Source organism: Myotis nattereri (genome assembly GCF_964212035.1).
Source record: "Myotis nattereri genome assembly, chromosome: X".
Lineage (NCBI taxonomy): Eukaryota > Metazoa > Chordata > Mammalia > Chiroptera > Vespertilionidae > Myotis > Myotis nattereri.
Window position 1 is genome coordinate 52,722,131 of NC_138078.1, and position 25,882 is coordinate 52,748,012.

General features: G+C 46.3%; 1 protein-coding gene across 1 annotated transcript; it reads left to right on the plus strand.

The window, feature by feature from the left end:
- Nucleotides 1–900: 900 nt before the first annotated feature.
- On the plus strand, nucleotides 901–25,796 carry GCNA (germ cell nuclear acidic peptidase). Its single transcript, XM_081080950.1, has 11 exons — nucleotides 901–2,058; nucleotides 5,974–6,028; nucleotides 11,777–11,820; nucleotides 12,210–12,246; nucleotides 14,363–14,418; nucleotides 17,572–17,901; nucleotides 19,448–19,523; nucleotides 22,138–22,282; nucleotides 23,444–23,579; nucleotides 24,582–24,786; nucleotides 25,091–25,796. The coding sequence occupies exons 2-11, from the start codon at nucleotides 5,982–5,984 to the stop codon at nucleotides 25,338–25,340; spliced, it is 1,326 nt and encodes a 441-aa protein (XP_080937076.1). The 5' UTR covers nucleotides 901–2,058; nucleotides 5,974–5,981; the 3' UTR covers nucleotides 25,341–25,796.
- The last annotated feature ends 86 nt before the right edge of the window (nucleotides 25,797–25,882 follow it).

Genomic DNA, 25,882 nt, shown 5'->3' on the forward strand with positions numbered 1-25,882 from the left:
CGAATGTGATGGAGGGGTGGGGTTGGCATATGATCCTTTAAGATGACAAAGCCCGCATCTCCCAGCACACCCATTCATGTTTGTTCCTGTTTTTCTTAGGACTGCTGTGGCTTCACTACACTTGTGGTCTCATTCTTTATGTGGACTATTCCTTCCTGCTCTGAAGGGTGGTACGAGGGAGGGACCAAAACAAATAGCAATGCATTAGGGACCAGAACACGATGCTTAGCTGCCTGCTTTCTCAGAAATATAAATGAGAATCTTTTTCAATAAAATTTCAGGTAATTTACCTTATAACTTTTGTGGGTTGTGACCCTCAGAGCCCTAATGTGGATTAGTTTGTTTCCTAAAAGATAGCGAGGGAAGAAGCCTACTCATAAAAGTTCTCATTACCACCCTTTTCTATTTCTTAGAAATGTGCATCAGTTATTAAAGGAAGTGCTTGTGCACCTTGAATAAACTTGTGTAACTTAACACTTGATTCCAATTCTAACCCACTTGTCAACTTGAAGCATACGGCTCTTTTTTTTTTTTAATATATTTTATTGATTTTTTTACAGAGAGGAAGGGAGAGAGATAGAGAGTTAGAAACATCGATGAGAGAGAAACATTGACCAGCTGCCTCCTGCACATCCCCCACTGGGGATATGCCCGCAACCCAGGTACATGCCCTTGACCGGAATCGAACCCGGGACCCCTCAGTCCACAGGCCGACGCTCTATCCACTGAGCCAAACCGGTCTCGGCACGGCTCTTAATATTAACTACAGCTAACATTCAACTACACCTAACATTCAGATTCTTAGCCTAAACCTCTGAGGCGCACACAGTTCCATAACCCCACCCCCATTTTAAAAGGAGAGGCTTGTAAAGCGGTAAACTTACAAGTTTGTTATAGAGATAAAACTATAATGATAAATGTCTTTTATCCAATTCCCTATCTACTCAAAGTACCTTTATAGACAGAGATGAGCAAAAGTAGGTTTGCAGTTGTGAGTACTCAAAATAGTTTATTGTATTATTAATTATTGTATTTTCATATGAACAACTGTAAACCTACTTTTGCCCATCCTTATATGTAGACAGTTTGGTGTTTAAGAGTTTCGGTTTTGGAATTAGTGCTTCTGGAGCTTAATCCCAGCTCTGCCACTTTCTAGCCATGTATGTGACCGCTGTTAAGTGAGTGCCAGCATTGCCTACTTTTTAAAGTGTTGTAAGGATTAGATTTACATGAAACAATTGGAACAGTGCCTCGCATGAAATAAACTTAGTGTTATTAATATATTTACATGCAGAGACGTGTTATTTGTATTTGTTTGCCAAATGGTTAAATTATGATATGTATAGAGAAATGGGCACAATCTAGAAAGCATATATTTTGCCCCGTTTTTCTCCGTGTGTTTGGAGTGAGTGCCAAAAAGCTTCAAGTAACCAACCCCTTTTTATCTCCCTGGTAAGAAGGGTTTTGGAAGCAAACGTCAGTGTTGCCAAGCACTGTCGGGTTGCTGCTTTGCTCTTATCTAGGGGCCTAGGTGCCCTCCCCCCAGCTCGTAGTACTTTGGAGGGCAGGCAAATAGCCTTAGAGGTTTGGGCAGTTAAAGTAAGGAACGAACAGGGAACAGAGCTCGCTTATCTAAGTCCTCACAAGGATGGAACTTTGGAAGATTCAGCTCAGTTTTTTTCCAGTCACCCAAAAAGTTAATTTAGGGATTGCTAAACTATGAACTCCGCAGGAAATGGTGCTCTCAGGACAGATAAGCAATACCCCGTGGAAGTGATTTGATTCTAGAAGCACTACGGCCGGGCGCCAAATTTCAGTTCATACCCGCGAAGTTTAAATCTGCCTCACAACCAAGCTGTGATAGGTGGACACAGGGAGGGCTGTGATAGGTGAATACAGAGAGGGCGGGAACACTTCAGGGCTTACTTTCTGCTGAGCCTGGACTCCATAAAAGCTGGTGCGCACCTGCCGGCGAACCTCGTAGTTGCTCTGGATCTCGTCTTCCAACCGAGGTGGGAGCTGAGCGGCATTCAGCCACTCCAGAGGCAACAGAAGCAGGTAGGTGACGGAAGGGGCTGAGGTGGGTACTGAAGTGGGCACAGTTTTGAAAGCTCATTCTCGTTGAGCAGACTTAATTCAGGACGCTGGACGCCCTGGATACTTATTGTCCATGAACTTTGGGACTGAGATTCTGCTAAAATATTTTGCCTGTTTCCACTTTTCAAAAAGGACTTTAAAGCAAAAAGGATTTTTTTTTTGTTTTGTTAGTGATATTAACTGCTAAATCAAAGATGGGGGATGGGAGTGGGGCATGGAGGTTGCAGTGGGAGTATGAGGGAGTTGAGGTTAGGGAGGTGGCATGAGTTTGGGGAGGGTTTAGGGCTGAATGGTGGAAGAACAACGGGGAGTGAGGTGTGAGTGAGGGTGAAGGTGGAGGGTGTGTAGGGGGTGGGGTGATGCCTAATCTGTGGAAGACTGGCTGGCTGGTTAAAGTGGGAATAGGAGATAGAAGTGGAGGCATTTTGGGGGTGGTCATGCCTCTTTTGGTTGGGGCTAAGAGGTGCGTGTGAGGAGGAGGATAAGTGCAGGAGTCAAGGCCTGAATGTTGCAAGACTAGCTGGAGGTTGGAGGCAGGAAGCGGCTATGGGGGAAAGGAGTGTAGGCCTGCTGGAGTAAGACATCCTGAGGAGAAGAGGTGGCAGCGGGAGCAGGAGGGGTGTGTCGGGGGTTAGTGGAGGAGTCGAGGACTGAGTGGCTGGAGGCCAGGTTGGAGGCGGGAAGCAGGTGTGGTGGGAAGGATGTAGAGCTGCCAGAATAAGACATCCTGAGGAGAAGAGGCGGGTGGGGAGGAGTGAGTAGAGGAATTAAGGCCTGATTGGCGGGAGGCGGGAAGCGGATATGAGGAAAGGGGTGTAGACCTGCCGGAATAAGATCCTGAGGAGAAGCCAGAGTAGGGGGGCGGTGACTAAAGGAGTGGAAGCCTGATTGGTTGAAGGCAGGACGTGGGAGTGGGGGAGGGGTGGAGACCTGCCGGAATAAGATCCTGAGGAGAAGCCAGAGTAGGGGGGGCGGTGACTAAAGGAGACGAAGCCTGATTGGTTGAAGGCAGGACGTGGGAGTGGGGGAGGGGTGGAGACCTGCCGGAATAAGACATCCTGAGGAAAAGCCAGAGTAGGGGGGCGGTGAGTAAAGGAGTCGAAGCCTGATTGGTTGAAGGCAGGACGTGGGAGTGGGAGAGGGGTGGAGACCTGCCGGAATAAGACATCCTGAGGAAAAGCCAGAGTAGGGGGGCGGTGAGTAAAGGAGTCGAAGCCTGATTGGTTGAAGGCAGGACGTGGGGGTGGGAGAGGGGTGGAGACCTGCCGGAATAAGACATCCTGAGGAAAAGCCAGAGTAGGGGGGCGGTGAGTAAAGGAGTGGAAGCCTGATTGGTTGAAGGCAGGACGTGGGAGTGGGGGAGGGGTGTAGACCTGCCGGAATAAGACATCCTGAGGAAAAGCCAGAGTAGGGGGGCGGTGAGTAAAGGAGTCCAAGCCTGATTGGTTGAAGGCAGGACGTGGGAGTGGGGGAGGGGTGGAGACCTGCCGGAATAAGATCCTGAGGAGAAGCCAGAGTAGGGGGGCGGTGACTAAAGGAGACGAAGCCTGATTGGTTGAAGGCAGGACGTGGGAGTGGGAGAGGGGTGTAGACCTGCCGGAATAAGACATCCTGAGGAAAAGCCAGAGTAGGGGGGCGGTGAGTAAAGGAGTGGAAGCCTGATTGGTTGAAGGCAGGACGTGGGAGTGGGGGAGGGGTGGAGACCTGCCGGAATAAGACATCCTGAGGAAAAGCCAGAGTAGGGGGGCGGTGAGTAAAGGAGTCCAAGCCTGATTGGTTGAAGGCAGGACGTGGGAGTGGGAGAGGGGTGTAGACCTGCCGGAATAAGACATCCTGAGAGGAGGGAGTGGGGGGTGGGTGAGTACAGGAATCGAGGCCTGATTGGCTGGAGGCCAGAAGTGTATATAGGGGGAGGGGTGTAGGCCTGGAGGCGGGAAGCCGGAGTGGGGGAAGGGTGTAGGCCTGCTGGAGTAAGACATCCTCAGAAGAGGCGGCAGTGGGGGCCGGGGGATAATAAGCGGGTTAATGGGTGAGTCAAGGCCTCATTGGCTGGAGGTCGGAAGCGGATATAGAGGGAGGGGTGTGGGCCTGGAGGCAGGAAGCCAGAGTAGGGGGGAGGGGTGTAGACCTGCTGGAATAAGACATCCTGAGGAGAAGCAGGGGCAGGGGGGATTGAGGGTGAGTGGAGGAGTGGTGACCTGATTGGCTGGAGGCAGGAAATAGGAATGGGAGGAAGGGTATAGGCCTGCTAGAGTAAGACATCCTGAGGAAAAGAGGGGGTGAATGGAGGAGTCGAGGTCTGATTGGCTGTAGGCAGAAAGTGGGAGTAGGGGCAGGGGTTTAGGCCTATTGGTATAAGGCCTCCTAAGGAGAAGAAGCTGTAAGGTCTCCTGAGGAAAAGAAGTAGGAGTGGGGCCCACAGGACATGGGGTGTGTGTGTGTGTGTGAATGGAGGCGTTCAGGCCTGATTGGTTGGAGTTGGAAGCAGGAGCGGGGAGGAATATAGGCCTGCTGGAGTAATACCTCCTGCGAAGAGGAGGGAGTTGGGATGGAGGATGAGTAGAGGAGTTGAGGCCTGATTGGCTGGAGGTGGGAAGCAGGAGTGGAGGGAGGGCTTTATGCCTGCTGGTATAACACCTCCTGAGAAGAGGCTGTAAGATCTCCTGAGGAGAAGAGGTGGGATTGGGGGCACAGGACATGGGGATGTGTGTGAGTGGAGGAGTCCAGGCCTGATTGGCTGGAGGTGGGAAGCAGGTGTTGGGGGAGGGGTGTAGGTCTGCCAGAGAAAGACATCCTGAGGAGAAGAGGGGGCAGGGGGACTAGGGGGTGATTGGAGTGGAGGCCTGATTGGCTGGAGGCAGGAAGCAGGAGTGGGGGGAAGGGTATAAGCCTTCTGGTGTAAGACCTGAGGAGGAGAGAGGGTTGAGTGGAAGAGTTGACGCCTGATTGGCTGGAGGCCAGAAGCTGGTGTAGGGGGAGAGGAATAGCCCTGCTGGAAGTGGGAGCGGGTGTGGGGGAGGGTGGAGACCAGCCAGTATAAGACCTCCTGAGGAGAAGAAGCGGGTCAATGGAGGAGTCATGACCTGATTGGCTGCAGAAGAGGTGGGAGGGGAGCACAGGGGCATGGAAGGGATGGGTTTTAGGTGCTGGTGTGAGTGGAGGAGTTGAGGCCTGATTGACTAGAGGTGGGAGTAGAGGCAGGGGTATAGAACCACCAGTGTAAGACCTGGGGAGGAGAGGCAGAGGGAGGGTGAGTGAAGGAGTTATGGCCTGATTGGCTGGAGGTAGCAGGGGTAGGGGGAGGACTCTAGGCTTGTCAGTGTAAAGACCTGAGGAGGAGTGGTGAGATGGGGTGCATGGGTGAAGTGAGTGGAGAAGTTGAGGCTTGAGTGCTGCAAGACTAGTTGGGAAGGCAGGAGTAGGAAGATGGAAGTGTGGAAGGAGGGTGGCCTGATTGGTATAAGACCAGTAGGAGGTGGGATAGGGGGATTGGGAGGGTGGTGGTTGGATAGAGGTGTGTGGTGGCCTGGCCTGTGTAAGACTGGCTGGGAGCAGCAGTAGGAAGGTCGAGGGGTCGGGGGAGACAGAGGGTTTGAAGCCTGATAGGTAGACTTCCTTGAGGTGTGAGGTGGAAGTAAGGTTCTTTGGGTTTTCTGACTCATCAGTGCTAAGTGGGAGAGGGGTGTGGTACTTCTTGCTTATAGTTTTCTACATCCAGGCAGTCTGCAATAAGGAAATTTAAGTACTTCTCATTTCACAGAGTAAAGTTTTGCCTTTAAATTAGGGTAAAGAAGCTGCTGAAAGATTAATGCACAATGTAGAAATGTATTCTGTCTTCTTGTTTTCTTAAAATGCATATCTTTGTCTTGACTATAGGTGAGGACATGTCCAAAGAAAAGGCTGGCCAATCGAAGATTCATGATGATGATTGGTGAGATTTGAAAAATTCTATTTTCTCTTAGTTTAGCCCTACTTTGTTGGCAAAACAACTTTCTCAAAAAGTACGTTTGCTTTATTTAGAGTCTGCAGAGTGTATAACTTGGTTAGTTATAAAATGGAAGTATAAAAATGGATCTTAGAATCATTGGAGTCCAGCCTCCTACTCAATACACTTATCTACACTAATAAAAGAGAAACATGGTAATTGGCGTACAACCGCTACCCTTTTCATTGGCTAATCAGCGAGATATGCAAATTAACTGTCAGCCAAGATGGCGGCCGGCAGCCAGGCAGCTTGAAACTAACATGAGGCTTGCTTGCCTCAGTGATGGAGGAAACCAACGTTCCCTGCCTGCGGCTGCAGGCCTCTGAGCGGGCAGTTTAAGAAATTGTAACAAATACCGCAGGACTTCAGCCAGCAGATTCGCAACATTGTATGCAAAGGCCAGAAACCTACTTTCAGGAGATACGGCCTAAGAGCTGGAGCCAAGCCTCAAGCTAAAGCTGGCCCAGAATAAAAAAAAAAAAAGGAAAAAAGGAGCGTTTGGGAGTTCAGTCACCCCCAGCCTGAAAACAGCCCTCAGCCCCTCACCCAGACTGGCCAGGCACCCCAGTGGGGACCCCCACCCTAAAGGGGGTGTGACCAGCTGCAAACAGCCATCATCCCCTCACCCAGGCTGGCCAGGCACCCCAGTGGGGACCCCCACCCTGATCCAGGACACCCTTCAGGGCAAACCAGCCGGCCCCCACCCATGCAAAAGGCCTCTATTCTATATAGTAAAAGGGTAATATGCCTCCCAGCACCGGGATCAGCGAGCCACGAGGCCTCCTGGCACCGGGATCAGCATGACAGGGGGCCGCGCCCAAACACCCTGATCGGCCCTGCTCTGTGTGTGACAGGGTAGAGCCATAACCTCCCCATCGGCCCTGCCCTGAGTGTGAGAGTGGCTGCGCCCCAACCCCCTGATCGGCCCTGCTCTGTGGGTGATAGAGGGTGGCGCCCCAACCCCCCCCCCTGCCGCCCCACGGGCCCTGCTCTGTGTGTGACAGGGTAGAGCCATAACCTCCCCATCAGCCCTGCCCTGAGTGTGACAGTGGCGGCGCCCCAACCCCCTGATTGGCCCTGCTCTGTAGGTGATAGAGGGCGGTGCCCCAACCCACTGATCCGCCCTGCTCTGTGTGTGACAGGAGACGGTGCCCCAACTCCCCTATCGGACCTACTCTGTGAGTGACAGGGGGGAGCTCCTCAACCCCCTGATGGGCCCTGCTCTGTTCGTGACAGGAGGGAGCTCCCCAACCCCCTGATGGGCCCTGGTCTGTGCATGACAGGGTACGGAGCCCCAACCCCCCTGATGGGCCCTGCTCTGTGTGTGACAGGGGGCAGTGCCCCAACCCCCGGATTGGCCCTGCTCTGTGCGTGACAGGGGGTCGCGCCGCAACCTCCCCATCGACCCTGCCTTGAGTGTGACATGGGGTGGTGCCCCAACCCCCCAATCGGCCCTACCCTGAGCATGACTTGGGGTGGCATCGCAACCTCCCAATCTGCCCTGCTCTGTGCATGACAGGGGGCGGCGCCCCAACTCCCCAATCGGCCCTGCTCTGAGCCCGACCAGGGGCTGCACCTAGGGATTGGGCCTGCCCTCTTCCACCGGGGAGCAGGCCTAAGCCAGCATGTCGTTATCTCCCGAGGGGTCCCAGACTGCGAGAGGGCACGGGCCGGGCTGAGGGACCCCCCCTTCTCCCCCGAGTGCACAAATTTTTGTGCACCGGGCCTCTAGCATCTATATAATAAAAGCCTAGAGACATCGTGCAATGCCCTCACGTGATGTCGTCACAAGATGGCCGCCACAAGATGCCCACCACAAGATGGCTGGCAAGGGAGGGCAGTTGTGGGTGATCAGGCTGGCAGGGGTGGGCAGTTGGAAGCCATCAGGCTGGCAGGGGAGGGCAGTTGGGGGCGAGATCAGGCCAGCAGGAGAGTGCAGTTGGAGGTGACCAGGCCAGCAGGGGAGGGCAGTTGGGGGCAATCAGGCTGGCAGGGGAGGGCAGTTGGGTATGACCAGGCCAGCAGGGAAAGGCAGTTAGGGGTGACCAGGCCGGCAGGGGTGTGCAGTTGGAGGTGACCAGGCCAGCAGGGGAGGGCAGTTGGGGGCAATCAGGCCAGCAGGGGAGCAGTTAGATGTCAATCAGGCCGGCAGGGGAGCAGTTAGGGGGTGATCAGGCTGGCAGGCAGGTGAGCGGTTAGGAGCCAGCAGTCCCGGATTGTGAGAGCTGATTGCCAGTTTAGGCCTGATCCTGCAGGAGTCCCAGATTGGAAAGGGTGCAGGCTGGGCTGAGGAACTCCCCCCCGACTCCCCATGCACCGGGCCTCTAGTCCTCTATATAACATCTCTGTTGGTAGCCAGGAACATACAACTCCTACACACAATTGTATTGTTGAATATGTGTACAGGGTAATTACTAGAATGTTCTGCATTCTGAGGAACTTCAAACCTATCTTTACTTTACTTCTACCTGGTTTATAGTGCTGCCCTCTAGAAATAACAGATGTAGTATTTTTCTTCTCCATGATGTTGTACTTTAAGGTAGTTGTCTTATCTCCTCTAGTCTTCTCCTGGGACACTGCCCTGGTTTCCTCCTTCACAGACAAGCATGTAAGCGTATATGGGAGAGTGTAGAAACCGTAGAACAAAGAGTTTGGAAATAGACCTGAATACATAAGAAAATTTAGTTCATGATAAAAATGACACTTCAAATCAGTGTGAAATAGATATACTACCAAACCCTTGCATAGCTTACCATCTGGGATGGAAAGTAGAAACATGTAAACAGGCAATTACAGTATAGTGTGATAAGTGCTGTGATGGGGGAGAAGTACATGATCCTATAGGAGGGCAGACATTATCTTGTTTAATTTTCACAATAGCCCTATGAGATAAATAGTTCTTTTACAACCAAGGCCCAAGAACAGATTTGCAGAAGTTTGGTGAGAAGTGATGTTAGCTTAGAGTAAGGTGGTAATAGTGGAGTGGGAGAGAGTTGGATGAATATTGTAGTACATCTAAGACATTTTTTCACATTTCATCATTTCTGAAATTAGGATACATTATATGTTTGATAGTATGTAATCATTTGGTAGTGTACATATAATAATGTTTTAGGTTAGATGAAATTTACTCTAGAGCAGTGGTTCTCAACCTTCCTAATGCCGCGACCCTTTAATACAGTCCCTCATGTTGTGGTGACCCCCAACCATAAAATTATTTTCATTGCTACTTCATAACTATAATTTTGCTACTGTTATGAATTGTAATGTAAATATCTGATATGCAGGATGTATTTTCATTGTTACAAATTGAACATAATTAAAGCATAGTGATTAATCACAAAAACAATATGTAATTATATATGTTTTTTTTGATGGTCTTAGGCGACCCCTGTGAAAGGGTCGTTCAACTCCCAAGGGGGTCGCGACCCACAGGTTGAGAACCGCTACTCTAGAGGTAGAGCCAACAGGTCTTGCTGATGGATTGGATGGTGGTGCCAGTGACCGAGATGGGTAAGACTGGTGTAGGAACAGGACTGAGGGAGGAAATCAAGAGTTCTGTGTTGGCCATGTTATGTTCTAAATACTTAGTAATACCCAAGATATTATACATATAGCTGGAGTTCAGTGGAAAGTTCAAGTCTGGAAATATATAATTGAGGGACATGGGGTCTAGGGATAGTAGAATGAATGAACCAGGGAGAGGGGACAATAATACAGCACAGAACATTGCAGGAATGAAGTCCTTGAGAAGGCTGGAGGAGGAAGAGCTGGAAAGAACAAGGGAGGACTTGGCCTCAGATAGTGGTAGGGACACTGTGCTTTTGTTGAGAACAGAGAAGGCAGGTAGTTACAGATAAGTCAGTCAGTTTGTTCCTGGGAGGACGAGGGCATTCCTGTCTGATTGCTTCTATTGTCCCAGTGACTTATGATACAAAGTCATTAAGAGTAAAAGGGGGTTTTGGCAGTTTGAAGGGGCGGAAGTGCAGAAATGCTACTGAAATACATAATACAAAGGGTGGGGGTCTGGTGTTCATTGATCAATCAAAGCCTAATTAGTATTTTCATTTTTTAGCCCAAGATTCTTTGTTTTATTTTTTTAAAAGAAGTTTAAATTTTATTTTTTAATTATAGTTTACATTCAATATTTTGTGTTAGTTTCAGGTGTACATAGTGCTTAGACAATCATATACTTTACATAGTGTTCCCCTCAATATTTCCAGTGCCCACTTGGCACCACACATAGTTATTACAATATTATTGACTATATTCCCTATGCTGTACCTCACATCCCCTTGACTATTTTGTGACTACCAGTCTGTACTTCTTTTTTTTTCTTTATTGATTAAGATATTACATGTGTCCTTATCGTCCATTGCCCCCCACAGTCTGTACTTCTTAATCCCTTCACCTTTTTCACCCAGTCCCCCAAGCCCCCTCCCCTCTGGCAACTAACAGTCTGCTCTCTGTATCTAATGCAAAAGCATGTAAGAAAATAGATGAAGTATAGTTTAGTTTATATACAGTGCTACTTATTGATAATAGGTTTCAAGATAACCAAGGTCACATTTGGACCCATTCCTTACAAACCTTACAGAGAAGGCAGGTAGTTACAGATAAGTTACAGATAACCTAGCAAGAATTTTCTTTCTTGATTTAAAAAAAACAAAACAACTTGAAGTCTACTATTCAGTAAGTCTAGTGTATAGTAATGGACAAATGAATAGGACATTTAATTAAGGGAGTGAGCCAGCATGTCTTCCCAGTAATCAACCTCAAGGCTAAAATGAAAGTCCTCAAGAAGTGGTTAAGGCTACCTTTTTTATATGTAAAATCTTGTAACTATTATGTAAAACCATATAAATATATGTAAACCCTTACAGCTATTAAATGTCCACCTTCTTTAGCACCTAGCTCTGTCACAATAACTAATGGTAAGATGACCTATGATTAGGTCCTAGGATGTAGCTAATTTCAATGCTGAAGTGATGCTTACTGCAGCATGAGTTCTCCAAGCTGGATTTGGAATCTCTATCATGCATGGCTGACGACTGTCAGCTGCTATCTGGTGAGCTGAGGGATCCTGAGCCAGAATGTGCTGTGGCCTCACCTCAGGCTGCCACATGGCAGGGAAGAATGAATACGAGTGCCCAAGGAAATTGTGAGGCAGAGAAGCAAGAGGCCCTAACATCATGGCTCAGGGCAGGGACCAGTTACAGCTTTAAAATCATCTGTTGTTTGCTCCCCAAGAAATGGACTCCAGCATTTGTCTGTTTACCTAGATAGTAGTCCCTATAAGCAGGCCCTCTTCAAGCAGTAAAGCCCCAAGGGATGTCCCTTTTGCCCATTTCAATTTTAACTGTATTCTCTTCATCCTTAAGTTCTTTCCCCTATGGCTCCTTTATCAGAATTCACTTTTATATCTTTAAATAGAAAGAAAACATTTGGCAGAAAACAGGCACTGATAGCTAATGATAATCCACTAACGTTCTTCCCCTATCTTTGACTCTGTAGTAAAGACTAAGTTGCTTCTAATTTTCCTTCACTCCCCTATTGTGCCTAATTTCATAAGCCTTTAAAACAAATGTGCATTTCAGAAACTATGATTTGGGGGGTTCTCTTCGTTGGAGATTTTTGGCATTATGATGTTGGTAGCCTTCCTTTAAAGCAACATGTATTTTATTTCTCCAATAGCATTATTATTGTGGACTCAAGCAGTGATGAAGAATTTGAGCCCTGTAAGTACAGCCTATTCAAAGCGGTAATTTAACCATGTCTTTGTAGAGATGACTGAAGTGTGATTTGGTGTGAGCTGGTCCTGGGTTGGTCTCTTCTAGGGCTCTCTCTAGATTGGGGAAGCAAAGTTAATGTCCTTGCTGCTAAGAGCAAAAGAAGTTCCCTGTACTGTGCTCCTTTTTTAATTTGCTTCCTTTACCTCATTCATTCTAGGTCTCCTTACTTTTATTTCCTCTCTATCTGTCATGGGAAATGTAAGAAAAGAGTCCACCATAAATTTTTAACCAGTTTCAATTTATGGACTTTGGTTTTAGGGAGTTAAAAACATGGGTCACCAGATTTTGTCATGATTCAGATACTTTCTAATACCCTCTTTCTTTCTCTAATTTAGGTGTGGCTGGAATGAGCACACAGAATAGGAACATAGAGTAAGTAGGAGAATTAGTGAAATTTGACAATTTTTAAAATCCTAACCCAAGGAGATGCTTACTAATTTTAGAGAGAGGGGGAGGGGAGGGGAGAGGGAGAAGGAGAGAGAGAGAGAGAGAGAGAGAGAGAAATATCAATGTGAAAGAGTACATCGATTGGTTGCCTTCTGTACGTGCCCCGACTGGGGATCGAACCCACAGTCTAGGTATGTGCCCTGATTGGGAATTGAACCTGCAATCTTTTGGTACACAGGATGATGTTCCAACCAAATGAGCAACACCAGCCAGGGCAAATTTGACATTTTTTAAGGAACAATGTTCTGAGTAAGATTTCAGAATAGATATCACCTTTCCTCTGTGAACACCATGTTCAAGCTCATAATGGGTGCTTGATCTCACAACCAGGTTCAAAATATCAGATTCCTTAATTCTGGTCCATTATCTAATTAGATTCTCTTTCAGAATGTTACTGTGAACCATCTCTTAACTTCCAGTCTCCACTACACAGGCCCTGGTCAGTTTTCACTCTTGTGTTAGTGTAAGAGTGCTTTTAAGTGGCTCATCCCCTTGATCTCTTCCTCCTCTGATCCCGTCTGCATCGCACTTCCAGATTCATCTCCAGAGACACTGCATTGGCCATATTGATCCCCTATTTCAATTGCTTGTCATAGGAAAATCAAGCTGTCTATCCCCAGTAGATAAAGTCCTTTGTGGTCCAACACTCTTCCATCTTTCAGCATTATCTTCTATTTCTATTAAGGAGCCTTCTATGCTAGCCAGAGCTAGATGAACAGGTGTTGCCCAGGTGCCAAACTATAGGAGATGCTACAATTATTGGAATAAATCTGAAATATGGTGCTAGATGACTATGGTTTCCACATATACTCCTTACATCTCTGTAGAAATGTTAGTTGGTCATTTCTGCCCCCCATCCTCCTCCAAGCCAAATAGCGCTGTCAAGTGGGAAATTTTTTCTAGTTAGCTCTGATTTATCTCTGTTGATTATTTTGCAACATGTAAGCCATAAAGCCTGCCACCAGTGTGTGAAAAGTGATTTAAAGTCAGCAGTTACAGTCAGCTGTAATTCTGGAACCAAATAATGCATTGTATAAAGCTATTTATTGGAAATGATCAGTTTTATTATTTATACTTAAGGCAGGTTTATTGAGGTTTGATTTACATACAGCAAAATTCACACTTTTTCAATGTACAGTTTGATGAATTTTGACAAAACTCATATACTGTGGTGTAACCATCACCACTGTCAAAGATGCAGAATATTTCCATGACTCGCATTTGCATTTTAAATAGTTTATCATGGATCCTTAGAAGTAGTCTGGTTTATAACATTATACACAACAAAGTCCTTATTTGATCAATTAAAAACTATTTAATTTTTAAATAGAAAAATTGGTTTCTTCCTGCCTCTGCTAGACTAAATATGTAAAGAAAATCCATTTTAAGGGGCCTGTAAGGAGTGCCCACAGATCATGGTTCAGTGCCAGGTGGCTTCTCTCTGGGATACTATAGGAAGAGTGGGTTTGGGGAGGAAAGTGATGAGCAGTTTGGGGCATGTTGAAATTAAGGGGCCAATAACCAGGGCTGATATTCAAAACATTTAATGACCAATAGAGTACAGACAGGAATTAGGATGCTGCCTGAGTTGTCAGAACAGACACTATCAGTCAGCAGTTGGGAAAGTTATTCCTATGCATGCTGACTAAAAATTGGCTCTACACACAGGACATTCAGGCAGGAATTTGGAATTGAGGAGATAGAAGTCAGAGGCAAAGTCGGACTGGATAGGATGGATTGGGTGGGCAGATAGATAACGCTTACCCAATCCCAAGGAGTTGATTAAATTGGTAGGAAAGGGTTGTTAGCTAAACTCTGGTAATGTGATGAGGGAAAGAAGTGAGTGAGGAGTGGATGAAAAAGTGAGAAGAGAACTGAAACAGAACAGTATTCTGGAAATCAAGAAACGAGATAATTTTAAGGATGAAATGTTCAAGGGGATAACAAAGTGACCCTGTTCATTGTAGAAAAGATCGGAAATGTCATGGAAAGAATGTTGTGTTCACACTTTTCTTTGGTGTTTCCCTATCTTATCACTCAGCTATGTGGTGATTGACTCGGATTCTGATGATGAACACTTCCCTGAGGAAAATGGAAGTAAGGACGCTAAAAGTGGCAGAGATAAGTATACCACAAAATTAGAGAAGCAGCTGAGCTCTGCAAGCTCATCACACACAAGCACTGCAAGATAAGTCAGCCAAAGTTCTATTCTGAGTCACTTAGTAGTGATGCCACCATTTCTTTCCTCATATGTGCCGGATGTGGATATAGCTGGATTCCCTACACCCTTTGGTAGATTTCCTAACACAGCAGCAACTGTTCCTGCTGCTGCCTTAGACCCTGGGCATTTCTCTCAATGGAGTTCTCACCTACGTAGCACTGCTTTAAGGGAGCAGAGGGAAGCAAGCCAAGGACACCCTTCTTCCTTCTCTCTGTGTAGGAGTAACAAAGAGGAGTGAGAGAGGCATGGACTCCTTCTTTCTGCCTGATGGAGACTTGGGTGGGTGATGATCATGGGCCTGCAGAAGAATCTGTGCTTTCTTCATCTAGCTCTTTGTCTTTGCCTTTTGCTACTCTCTGTATATTTTCTAGAGATTCCTGTTTTTCTCACCACCTGCTTCCTGCAGCAGGACTTTGCCTCTTTAGATTCAGAGGCCCTTTTAACCTTGTGAGAGGCATGGAGCTTTACTCCCAGGTTAGAACCTGCTCAGTGGGTCTGAAATGTAGGAAGACTAGGAGCTTCTTAAGCATCAGGGGTGGTATTTTATTTATCTTTGTTCGCTTAGTACAAGGTGTAGGGCATGATACATAGGTGCTTAGTTAAGGTACTGGTTACTTCTTTGGTAATTACACTAAAACTACCGTTGGCTAGCATTTCCTAGCTAACCTGGGATATGAGAGCAGGGAAAAGAGAGGTGGCTTAGAACCCTAGCCTCCTGTTCCACCACCTGTCCACTCGAATTTCTTTTCTCCCTCCTTTTCTTTAGCTCTGAGTGCATGTGCCTGAGCAGGAAAGGGGTCCCTGGGAGGTAGCTGCAGAGTAGAGCATGAGTGACAGAGCCCATAGGCCACTAGCTGCTGACTCCTTGAGTCAGAAGATCCATAGTCTTTTGAGGGTGAACTTCCAACTCAGGCTGCTCTTACATGTCTGACCAGTGGGCTAATAACTGTGGGCATCCATTTCAGTCATGGAGGGATGAAGAAGGCTCCAAGGGACTGTCTTTGTCTCTTTATTGTTCTCCACATGAATTTTGATAATTTTACAGAAAAAGAGGCCTGAGGAATTTTAACACACTTTAAACCTCAATTCTAACCTTTGTCAATGGATGGGGTCATGCTTTATGGATTGTGAGCAGTGCGTCCCCACTGTTTGTTTTAAGTTTCCATTGCAGTGGGAAATCTTTAAATTTTCTGGGGAGCATGGCTTTTTATAATAGGAATGCCCACTCCTTTCTCTTCCCTTATTGCATATCTAAAGTTGTTTGGTAATTAATTCAAATAATAGACGAGAGTCCCAATATACATTCTCCCAAATCTGCAATCCTATATAATAAGAGAGGGATATGCTAATTAGCCTGGATATGCTATCTCACTCATTTGTGGATTATAGAGAACAACATAGACTGATGAAAAGGGACAGATCCAAAGACTGAGAAACAGCGATCAGGCTATCAATCCCCAGAAGGAAAGTAGGGGAGGGCGGGGGTAAGGGGAAGAGATCAACCGAAGGACTTGTATACATGTATATAAGCCAAACCAATGGACATGGACAACAGGGGGATGGGAGCATGAGTGTGTGTGTGGGGGGGAGGTTGGGGTTAATGGGGGGGATGAGGACACATTTGTAATACCTTAACTAATAAAAAATAAATAAGAAAAATAAAAACTAAAAAAAAAATAAGAGAGGGATATGCTAATTAGCCTGGATATGCTAATTAGTCACAACTGGCATGCAGATTGACCATCACACCAAATACAAATATGAGATGGATATGCTAATTAGCCCTGATATGCTAATTAGCCATGACCAGTATGTAAATTGACCATCACTCCAACACACAAGATGACCTCCCCCATGTGGTCAAAGATGGCCTGCAGGGGAGGGCAGTTGGGGGCAATCGGGCTGGCAGGGGAGGGCCGTTGTGGGGGACCAGGCCTGCAGGGAAGGGCAGTTGGGGGCGATTGGGCTGGCAGGGGAACAGTTAGGCATCTATCAGGCTGGCAGGGGAGTGGTTAGGTGGTGATCAGGCTGGCAGGCAGAAGCAGTTAGGGGCAATCAGGCAGGCAGGCAGGTGAGTGGTTGGGAGCCAGCAGTCCTGGATTGTGAGGGATGTCCGACTGTCCGTTTAGGCCCAATTCCTGTGTGGGGGGGGTCCCGCATTGGAGAGGGTGCAAGCTGGGCTGAGGGACACCCCCCCCCCAGTGCATGAATTTCATGCACTGGGCCTCTAGTTTTACAATAAAGATTTTTTGTGTCATGGATATGTTTCACATCTTGCCTCTGCTCTGGTTTACATTTTTACATCCAGAATCAGAAACCTAGAAGCTAAGCTCTGAACAGACTCCAGAGAGCATGTGGTGTTAGATATGCCGCCCTTCAAATCAGGTGAAGGGCTCCTTCAACTGAGGGCGATGACATTCCAAATGCTCCCAAGGCCTTTCAGTGCTGACATCAGGACTTAACTCCTCACTCTTACATAAGTGGTTAGAAAATTAAATTTTGGTGGCAAGCATAGAATTGCCAATTTTTAATTTGTCTGATGATGGAAATACACTCCAACTACTATCTACTATCACCATGATTTCATAAAGTAAAGAGCCCCAAAAGTTTAGTGAGAACATAATCTCAAAATAAAGGACAGTCCTTTAAGTTACAGAAATTGAACTTGTTGGGGAAAAAGCCCACTGTATTATTCTATTGTCTCTTATTTTTCTATGGACCAGTGAGACTATACAAATCTACTGACCTGTATTTGGGAATATCTAATCACCTACGTCATGCTATTTAGAGAATGTGATTTGAAGATTTCCACTGGACTTGGATTGGTTTTATCTGTAACTATTCTCTGTAAAGTAAAGAAGTAATAGAGGGAAAATAATCTAGAATAACTGATTCTTAACTGTGATTCATAATGTCACAGTTTCCTGCTTGTTTTATTTCTGCTCAATAATCTGAAGTTGAGTGTCTCAGGGTGGGGACATAGGGTGGAGAAAGTCTGCTTATATGTGAATGTGCCTCTTGAATTTCAGATGAGATTGTGGAAGTGTTATCTGACACTGATGACTCTATGAGCCAGGAGTTTCCAATAATTATCAGTGATGATGATGATAGTAATGTGGAGGGCCCTGTGACAACAGAAGAGGATGCAGCTGATGAGGGCCAAATGGCCTCAATTGAAAAGGAGATGGAGGAGGGTGCTCTCTCTCTATGCAATTCACCTGATGATACTGGTGAAAATCTCTGCCAACCACCAAATGCTGCTGAGGTTGAAGTAGAGATTTCAGATATAAAAATGTCAACTGATGGACCTGTACCAAAGAAAAGGAAATGTAAAACCAAAAATATATGTGTGACACCTGGTAAGCCAGTCAAGCTAAGTATCCCTGTTCCCCCAAGTAGCCCTCCCAGTGTGCCAGCCACGCCTGCCTTGCCCTTTCCCCTGGATATGTGTCTTGTTGGGTCTGCCTTTCCTACCTGCCAACCCTGTGCCATTTCAACAGCTTCATAAGTGGCCAAGGGAGGCCACCATCCCAATGAAAAGGATCTTTCTAGAAATGGAGGAGGAGCACCCAAGTCTTAGTATTCACCATCCTATCTGCCTGGAGTACTTTCTCCCTGAGCTTTTTTTAAAAATATATATATTTTATTGATTTTTTACAGAGAGGAAGGGAGAGGGATAGAGAGTTAGAAACATTGATGAGAAAGAAACATCGATCAGCTGCCTCATGCACACCCCCCCACTGGGGATGTGCCTGAAACCAAGATACATGCCCTTGATCAGAATTGAACCTGGGGCCCTTCAGTCCGCAGGCCGACACTCTATCCACTGAGCCAAACTGGTTAGGGCTCTCCCTGAGCTTTTTTGTTGTTAGTCCTCACCTGAGGCTATCCTCTCCCTCCCTGTTGATTTTTAAAGAGAGTGAAGGGGGGGGGGGGAGAGAGAGAGAGAGAGAGAGAGAGAGAGAGAGAGAGAGAGAGGGAGAGAGAGAGAGAGGGAGAGAGAGAGAGACATCGATGTGAGAGAGACACATTGATTGGTTTCCTTCCACACATAGCTCCATCAGGGCCTGGGATCAGGGATCAAGCCTGCAACCGGAATCGAACCCAGGACCCTTCAGTCTAAGGGCCAACACTCTAACCACTGAGCTAAACCAACTAGAGCTGTCCCTGAGCTTTTTGTCCTGAGGATATCCGATTTTTCTTTAGGACCCAGCCCAGTTGTCACTTTAGGAAGCTACAAGTCAGAGTTGCTCCTCCTTCTGGGTTCCCAGGTTTTTAGACCCCACCTCTGCTAAAGCACTCACATCTGAATCTGTCCCCCCAGTAGACACTGAGCCTATTGATTGGAGGACTCTTACTCACTTTTCAGTCTCTCCCAGGGTCTAACCTGGTGTTTGGCACCTATCAGATGCTTAATAAATATTTTAAGTGAATGAATGACACTCCTGATACATAAGTCTCTGGTTAGAGCCACCAGCAGTATGGGAGCTAGACAATGGTGGAAAGATTTGGCTTTCAAATAGGGTGAAGGTGCTTCCTGAGATATGAGTCATTTTCCTCAGAGCCAGTGTGTGAGATATGCCATGCTGCTCCTTGTACTGCTAACACCTCAGTTGCCTTCACAGTCCAACCTTGGCACTTGCTCCTGTGACCCCATTATAAGTCTCAGTGCTTGTGACAGAGTCCTACACAGCTTTTTTTGTGGGCAGCTCTTGAGTCAGTGTGTAAATATTTCATGCTGACTGATGGAGCAATATGCAGCCTTCAGGCAGACAGTTGTTGCTTATAGATGTTGCTCTGGGTATGACCGGGGGCGGGGGGCGGGGGGGGGAGGTCCTTCTAGGTTTCTGCCAGTTGCTTGATGGTACCAGTTTTTGGGGTACAAATGAACTATTATCTTTTCAGCTGTTAGAGAACAAAAGTGGGTTCAGCCTTCAAAGGAGAAACGCAGAGCAGTGCGACCTAAGAAGTGTGAGCCTAGGTACGTACTGCTCATGTTCAACCAACCAGGAATTGATTGCATGATTGTCAGATGTTAAGCATCCCACTGGGCATATGTGGTGGGGTTCAGGGGGGGATGAAGGAGTCTGGTGGAGGAGGGGGACAAAAGTTTCCATCCCTGAACTGGGAAGGCATAAGCAGGAGGGAGAGGCCCAGGTTCTGGCCGCTCCCCTCCTCCCTTTCCCCCAACAGAGCTGGGGTGGCACTCTGCAAAGACCCCTGCAGTTTTCAGGCAACTAGGACACTTTTGCCCCTGTAGCAGCTCTGGCCTCTGAGGTTTCCTTTGCCCTTTAACTCAGATGAAAGAATGATATGTAACCAAACAAGATACTTGCATTCAGGAGCAATATATACTTACATCTGAATTATCTTATGATAGAAGGCATATATTTGAAGGATTGTATGTTTAATATTTTACTTGTATTCTGGAGCAATAAGTGCATCTTAAGGGGAGAAGAAGAGTGATGTATCAGGCATTGGGCAACACAGTGACTTGGGCCTGAGCAGAGAGGTTCTGTTTCCACACTTCTCACTGGCTGAGGTAGCTGAAAGCAGTATGGCTTGTTCTGTATTAGAAGGCTCCCCTCCCAGCAAAGTTTCTTCTTTGGATTCCTAGATACATATTCAAGCTGCTTTGCCTATAGGAACGGGTGTTTTTGGTCGCTCCAAGGTTGCTTGGCTGGACAGTGTGACAAAAGAAGAAAAAAGCTGCCCCTTTGTCATTGTCCTCTGCTTCATGCAAAGGAGACTAGCCTGTTTGGACTCCTCAGTGCTGCCTTGGTACTTCCTGTTTCAGTCTGTAGACTTCCTGTTGTGCTTAGCATTGTTCCTGTGGAGGCTGATTACTGGTCATGGTGTCTAATGTACCCATTTTGAGTCTTGTTGACTCTGATGTGGATACACCTAGCCTGCAGTAAAATGGCACAGACATTGAGGTGAAGGTATGCTAAGCCACAAGGCCTGCTTGCTGTGAGCACAAATACAAACAGGGGTCACATTCTCTGCTGAGGTCTGCAGATGGTTCTGGTCTTCATCTGCCACCTTTTCTGATGTAAATTTGCTTTCATAACTAAGTAATTTGAGGCAGGCTTTGGGATGAAGAACCTTACTTTAGCTGCATTTGCCTGGTCTGGTACTTTTTCCCTCTCCCTAACCCCAGCCACCTCACATAGGGTTTATTTTGTGACTTAAGGGTTAATTAGTGCCCTGTTAAGTCAGAAACTCACTTCCCTGTGTTTGCTCCTGTTTTATCTTTCCAGCTCTGTGGGCTTGTCTCTTTGGACTTGTGGATTGTTCCAGCCAAGATAAAAATGCTTTAGTTTCAATAAATAGTTATTACAAGTGTGAGGCCCTTATGTGTTCAGCACTGTTCTTTGTGCATTTGAATTAGGCCTTGAAAGATGGGGCAGCAATAGTGGTCATGTGATATGGGTCTCCATAAACTTTGGGTAAGTTAAAACCTTTGAGGTTCAGTTTCCTTATCTGCAAAGTGGAGATCATAAGACTGGTAATAGTTTTTCTGGCAGGCAGTTGTGAAGATGAGCTATGATAATGCAAAAGGAAGTTCTTGGCAAATTATAAAGTGTTACTCAGGAGTTTGTTCTCAGTGGAGATGTGGCCATTCTAGGCCATGGGCAAATAGGTCATACTAAGGCATGAATGAACTGGGAAATCACACTTCCCATCAAGGGAATATTTAAGTTGCTCACTTTGGCCAAAATGGGAATGCCAGTTAGAAATAGAAGTCAGGAGCCCTGGCCAGTGTGGCTCAGTTGGTTGAAAGCCATCCCATGCACCGAAAGGTTGCCAGTTGGATTCCTGGTCAGGGCACATGCACAGCTTGTAGGTTTGATCCCCAGTAGGGGGCATACAGGAGGCAGCTTATTGATGTTTCTCTCTTTCCCTTCCTCTTTCTCTAAAACTCAATTAAAAAAAATTTTTTTTTAAAAAGCAATAGAAATCAGGACTAGCTTGACCTGGGCCAAGAAGTCAGTGGGACATAATTGGAACATGGCCTAGGAAAATTAATCTGGAGGTATGTTTGTGAGTTACATTAGAAAAAAGAGCTTGGAGGCAAGGAACACAGAGGGATGCTGTAATATCAATGTGTAAAGGGGAGGTGAGGAACTAGGGTGGTGACAATGAGGTGGTGGGAAAGAGTGGTCTGTTGTGCCTAATTGGATATAGGGTAAGGAATAAATTAATCAAGAAATGTCTTTGAGATTTTCAGCTTGTGTATAACAGAAGTTGGGTATTAAACACATTGAGCTGGAGACATGCTCATGTGAGTCAGTTGGAAATTTGCATCAGACAATTAATAGTAAACTCAGAACTAGATCTTAGGAGAGAGATCGAGACTGAAGATATAGATATGGATCACTTCTGTTGAGGCTGAAACCGTGGGCTTCCCATATCTGAGGATTTGCAAGGAGTAAAGAGGAAAAGGCTATGAATGGAATCTTGGGAAGTGCCCTCATATAAGGAGCTGGAAGGAGGAGGGACTTGCTAAGTTTTCCAAGTCTCTCTTGACATGTATGTATTTCTTCTATTTATTTGTTTAGTTATACAAGACTCAGTTGAATTTCCTTTTGCAGGAACACTAACTGCAATATACCTGGATGTTTCTTGCATAACATTGAAAAGTTAAAGCAGTATTCTGGAAGAAAATTCAAGAAAAATAAGGATGAACTGGTTCAGAAATTGTACACTCTGATGAACAACACTGTCTTTGAGAACAAGGTAAAATCAATGAAGAAGCACTGATTGAATTCCCACTGTATGCCTGGCACTCTTGGGTGCTGTGAGGTGTGCAGATGTGCTAATGGTATATTTCCTGTCCTTAAGAAGTGTCAATTTAGGTGGGGAGATGAGACATGCTTATGTGAAAGAAATAGAGAATGTTTGTGGATTATAATATACGGTACAGACTGTTACTACCACAGGAGATCAGGAGAGGGAGAAATCACTGAGGCCTCAGTGGTCCGGAAATAGGATTGCCAGGAGGAAGTGAGACTTGTTCTGGTTAATGAAGGATGATAAGTGGAAATAAGTCAGTGATGGTAGAGAGGGCATATTTTGAGGCTCAACTATCTGGAAGAGAATTTGTGTTGAAGAATAATGTGACCTCAGGCAAATTACTTGAGTCCTCTGCCTCCATTTCCTCATCTATAAAATGGGGACAATCATAGTACTGTTCCTCCTACTTCATGGAATTATTGTTTGGCCTAGGTAAGTTAATACACCTGAAGTGTATTAGAACAAGACTTACAGCATAGTCAGTAATACATGTAGCTATTTTTTTGATAGTATAGGACTAGATAATGGACAGCCTTGGGAATCAGGTTGGGGGAGCTTAAATTGAAATCAGTAGGCACCACTGCACAGGGATGTGCTATGAAGCGGCTGCTGAAAGAAACAAGTCTGTCAGAAGCAGGGGTGCAGACTAGATTGGGAGGAATCTGGGGCAGAGAGGCAGACCCATTGGCCATTAGGTTTTTCAGACTTTATTGTCTCTGCAGGGAAAGTTCTGTCATTCTAAAGGTTCCTCATTCTTAGGTGCCCTTCCTGATGCCACATCAGATGACTGATTAGCGGAACCTTAAGTTCTGACTTGCGTTTTCAATTGTGCCTCACCCTCTCACACAGGTCACATTTACCTCAACTGGTTTGTCCTCTCGTGGCTGCCTCTGACTTGGTCTCCATGCGAGGGAGCACAGCCCCTGCACCCCCACGCTCTCAGAGTCTCCCTTGCGTCCTGATGGCCTGTTAATGGTCTTTGCCTGAGCTTTGACTTGCCTTTAATTCTCCCCAGAATGTTTAGATTTGCAAAAATTCTTGAGTTAATATTTTCCGGCCTGCTTAGAACTGCTTTCTGATTTACTGTTTGCTTGTCTTTCTCAGCTGCCAGAGAGACTGGATATCTGCTGGAATAATAAGATGCTGAGAACTGCTGGCTTGTGCAACTCTGGCGTGTTTCATTACCCGAGGGAGCGTTACACCAGGATTGAGATTTCTCTGAAAGTCTGCGATTCTGCAGGTGATGGCAGCAGCATGGCAGCTTTCCCTCTGGGCTCTTTTCTTCTGACACAGTGCCTATTAAGTTATTTTTAGGTGCTGATATTCCCTGGCATCCTGTGTCACAGCCTTACCTGTCATTCCAGGGTGGACAGGCCTACTGTGTGTTGCTTAGAGGACATTATTATTGGATGTCTCACCATCCTTGAGAGTCCCACTTGTCCATCTTTCTAGTAAGCCTAGCTTTCTCTATGCAGCTTCCTGTTGGCAGCAGCAGCATCTTCATTCTCCCTGTAACTGAGGGTCAAGGTTCCCTACATCTACCCGATCACCAGATCTTCATAATGACTCTCCTGTTATTCCTTCTCTATCTTTGCCTCTGCCCAGGTATGGGCCCTCATCACCTCACTCTTCTCTCTGCTAAGAAACCTGGGGCTTGCCAGTGCCTGGAGCCCGGCTTTCAAGGCTGTCGTTGTCTTGGCTCCCACTGCTCCACCACTAGCCTGTGCTCCAGCAAGGCTGGTTTCCCACTGGCTCTCAGAACGACCCACAGGCTTTCCTGGCCTCAATCTTTGCTTACATTTTTCACACCCAGAATGGCTTTTCTAATTTTGCAAATCCAGTCAGTTGTTAAGGGCCCAGCTCAAATCCCGGTTTCTCCATAGTGCTTCTCCTGACCAAATCGCACAGCCCAGGTGACTTTCCACACCTTGTCCACCTATGTTCCTGGAGGGCGGAAACCAGGTCTTGGCCAGGTGTATTTTGGGCAGTGTCCCACAGAAAGATGAGCAGGCTGGAGCTGCTCCAAAAGATTCACCACCCAGGCTCTGCCATTTACCATATTGGGTTGAAGTGGATAGAAATTTCCCTTTCAGAATCCTGGAAAAATAACACTCATGCTCACCTGCATATGTTTATATAAGGGCGTTTTGTGTGGTGGGGTTGAGAGTCCAGGGCTGCGTGGGTAGTGACCGGAAGGTAATCGGTTTAAGTGCTCATGGTTTCTTTTTATTCCTTTTCCAAGACCGAATCCGGGATACTTTGATACATGAGCTATGCCACGCAGCCTCCTGGCTGCTTGATGGCATCCGTGATTCTCATGGCCACGCATGGAGATATTATGCCAGAAAATGTAATATGGTGCACCCAGAGCTGCCCTTAGTCACCCGTTGCCATAACTACAAGATTAACTACAAGATTTACTATGAATGTGCTCAATGCAAAACCAGGTAAGATCCTTCTCCTCAGACTTTTTCCAATCATGTTTTTACTAAGGCCTCCAAGTGGCTCTTCGGTGATTACATTAGTAAGTACATGGCTGTCTGACTTGAGGAGTAAAACCTCTTTACTCCTTTCTGTGTCCTCTTTTCTCCAATCTCCCCTACTTTGAGCCAGCCTGACCACTGCTGCTGCTTGGTGCCCCACTCTCTGAGAATCCCCAGAAAATCTGGCTTTGGGCCCAAGGCCAGCACAGAGAAGAGGCTGAGTTACAGTGACTAACCCTTTGTTGTGTGGTATATCTTTCCTCCTTAGGGTTGGCCGCTACACCAGATCGTTGGACCTTGTGCGCTTTGTCTGTGCTGAATGCAAGGGACCTCTGGTCCTGCTGCCATCAACTCGGAAAGATGGGACCCCCATAAAGCCCCATGTGAGACCCTTTGCCAAATATGTGAAGCTGCATTACAGATTAGTTAGGGAGCAGAAGGAAGGCATCACCCATGGGGATGTGATGAGAACGCTCAGAAGGGATTACTTTATCTGTAAAGAAAAGAAAAATCTTTGAGGTTATGTGAGAGGGTATCTGTGTGAGCTGAGTCCTCTACTGTGAAGAAGTCTTAGAAAAATATCTTTATTTCTATGAAGTTATGGATAATAGAATTTAAATCCTTTTACTAAAGCTTTTATTGTTGATAATTATTCTTTAACCAAAGATTATATTACTCAGCACTTTGTGCCCTTGACAGTGCTCAGAAGCCCTTTGGGCCCACCTTATGTCTTACTTACACTCCAGAGTTGTAACTTGTAGAATGAAATGCAAAAGCAAAATACATTTTTGAGAGTGGCCAGCAGAGAGAATGTGAGTAACGCTGGAAAGGGAACACATTTTAAAGGCAGCAAGGACTGCTGGCAGATGTAACCTGTAACACCTACCTAGAAATAAAAAGCATGTTTCATGAATTTAGTTTCTCTTGCCAATTGTTCACAAAATAAAAATAAATAAAATGTTTTCTGCAATTCACTTGTTAGCAAAGCCTGTTCATTGCCAACCTGTGCTGAGATCAGAACAAGCCCCTGGATACCTGAAGCTCTCCTGGATGTGGTCTG